This window comes from Acanthisitta chloris, unplaced genomic scaffold, assembly GCF_000695815.1.
Source record: "Acanthisitta chloris isolate BGI_N310 unplaced genomic scaffold, ASM69581v1 scaffold10897, whole genome shotgun sequence".
Taxonomy (NCBI): Eukaryota; Metazoa; Chordata; class Aves; order Passeriformes; family Acanthisittidae; genus Acanthisitta; species Acanthisitta chloris.
In genome coordinates, this window is record NW_008680931.1 from 10,536 (window position 1) to 10,817 (window position 282).

At 60.6% G+C, this 282-nt stretch overlaps 1 protein-coding gene across 1 annotated transcript in view; it reads right to left on the bottom strand.

The window, feature by feature from the left end:
• Nucleotides 1–128, bottom strand: part of LOC103805264 (talin-1-like) — a gene marked incomplete at its 3' end in the record, with an annotated part of 9,088 nt that extends 8,960 nt beyond the window's left edge. The window contains exon 1 of the mRNA XM_009077905.1: nt 1–128. Within this exon, the coding sequence (XP_009076153.1) occupies nt 1–128 (128 nt within the window).
• Nucleotides 129–282: the final 154 nt, after the last annotated feature.

Here is a 282-nt window from a genome sequence, read left to right on the forward strand (position 1 = left end):
TGTCCCATCTGGGCCTCAGGCACCCGCTCACGGATCATCCTGCAGGCGTCATACACCATGGTGGAGGGCTCGAACTGCATTGTCTTCACCACATTGCCGATGCTGATCTTCAGTGAGAGGGCAACCATGGTGGCGGCTGGGCTGTCCCCACTCCTGCGTCACCTGCCAGAGGAGACAGACGGATGAGCTCTGACTGCTGGCCCCTCAGCTGCACAGAGCTCTTCCTCCTCCTCTGGCAGAACCCTTCCCCCTGAAAGCCAGGGCCCAGCTTTTACTGGCAAG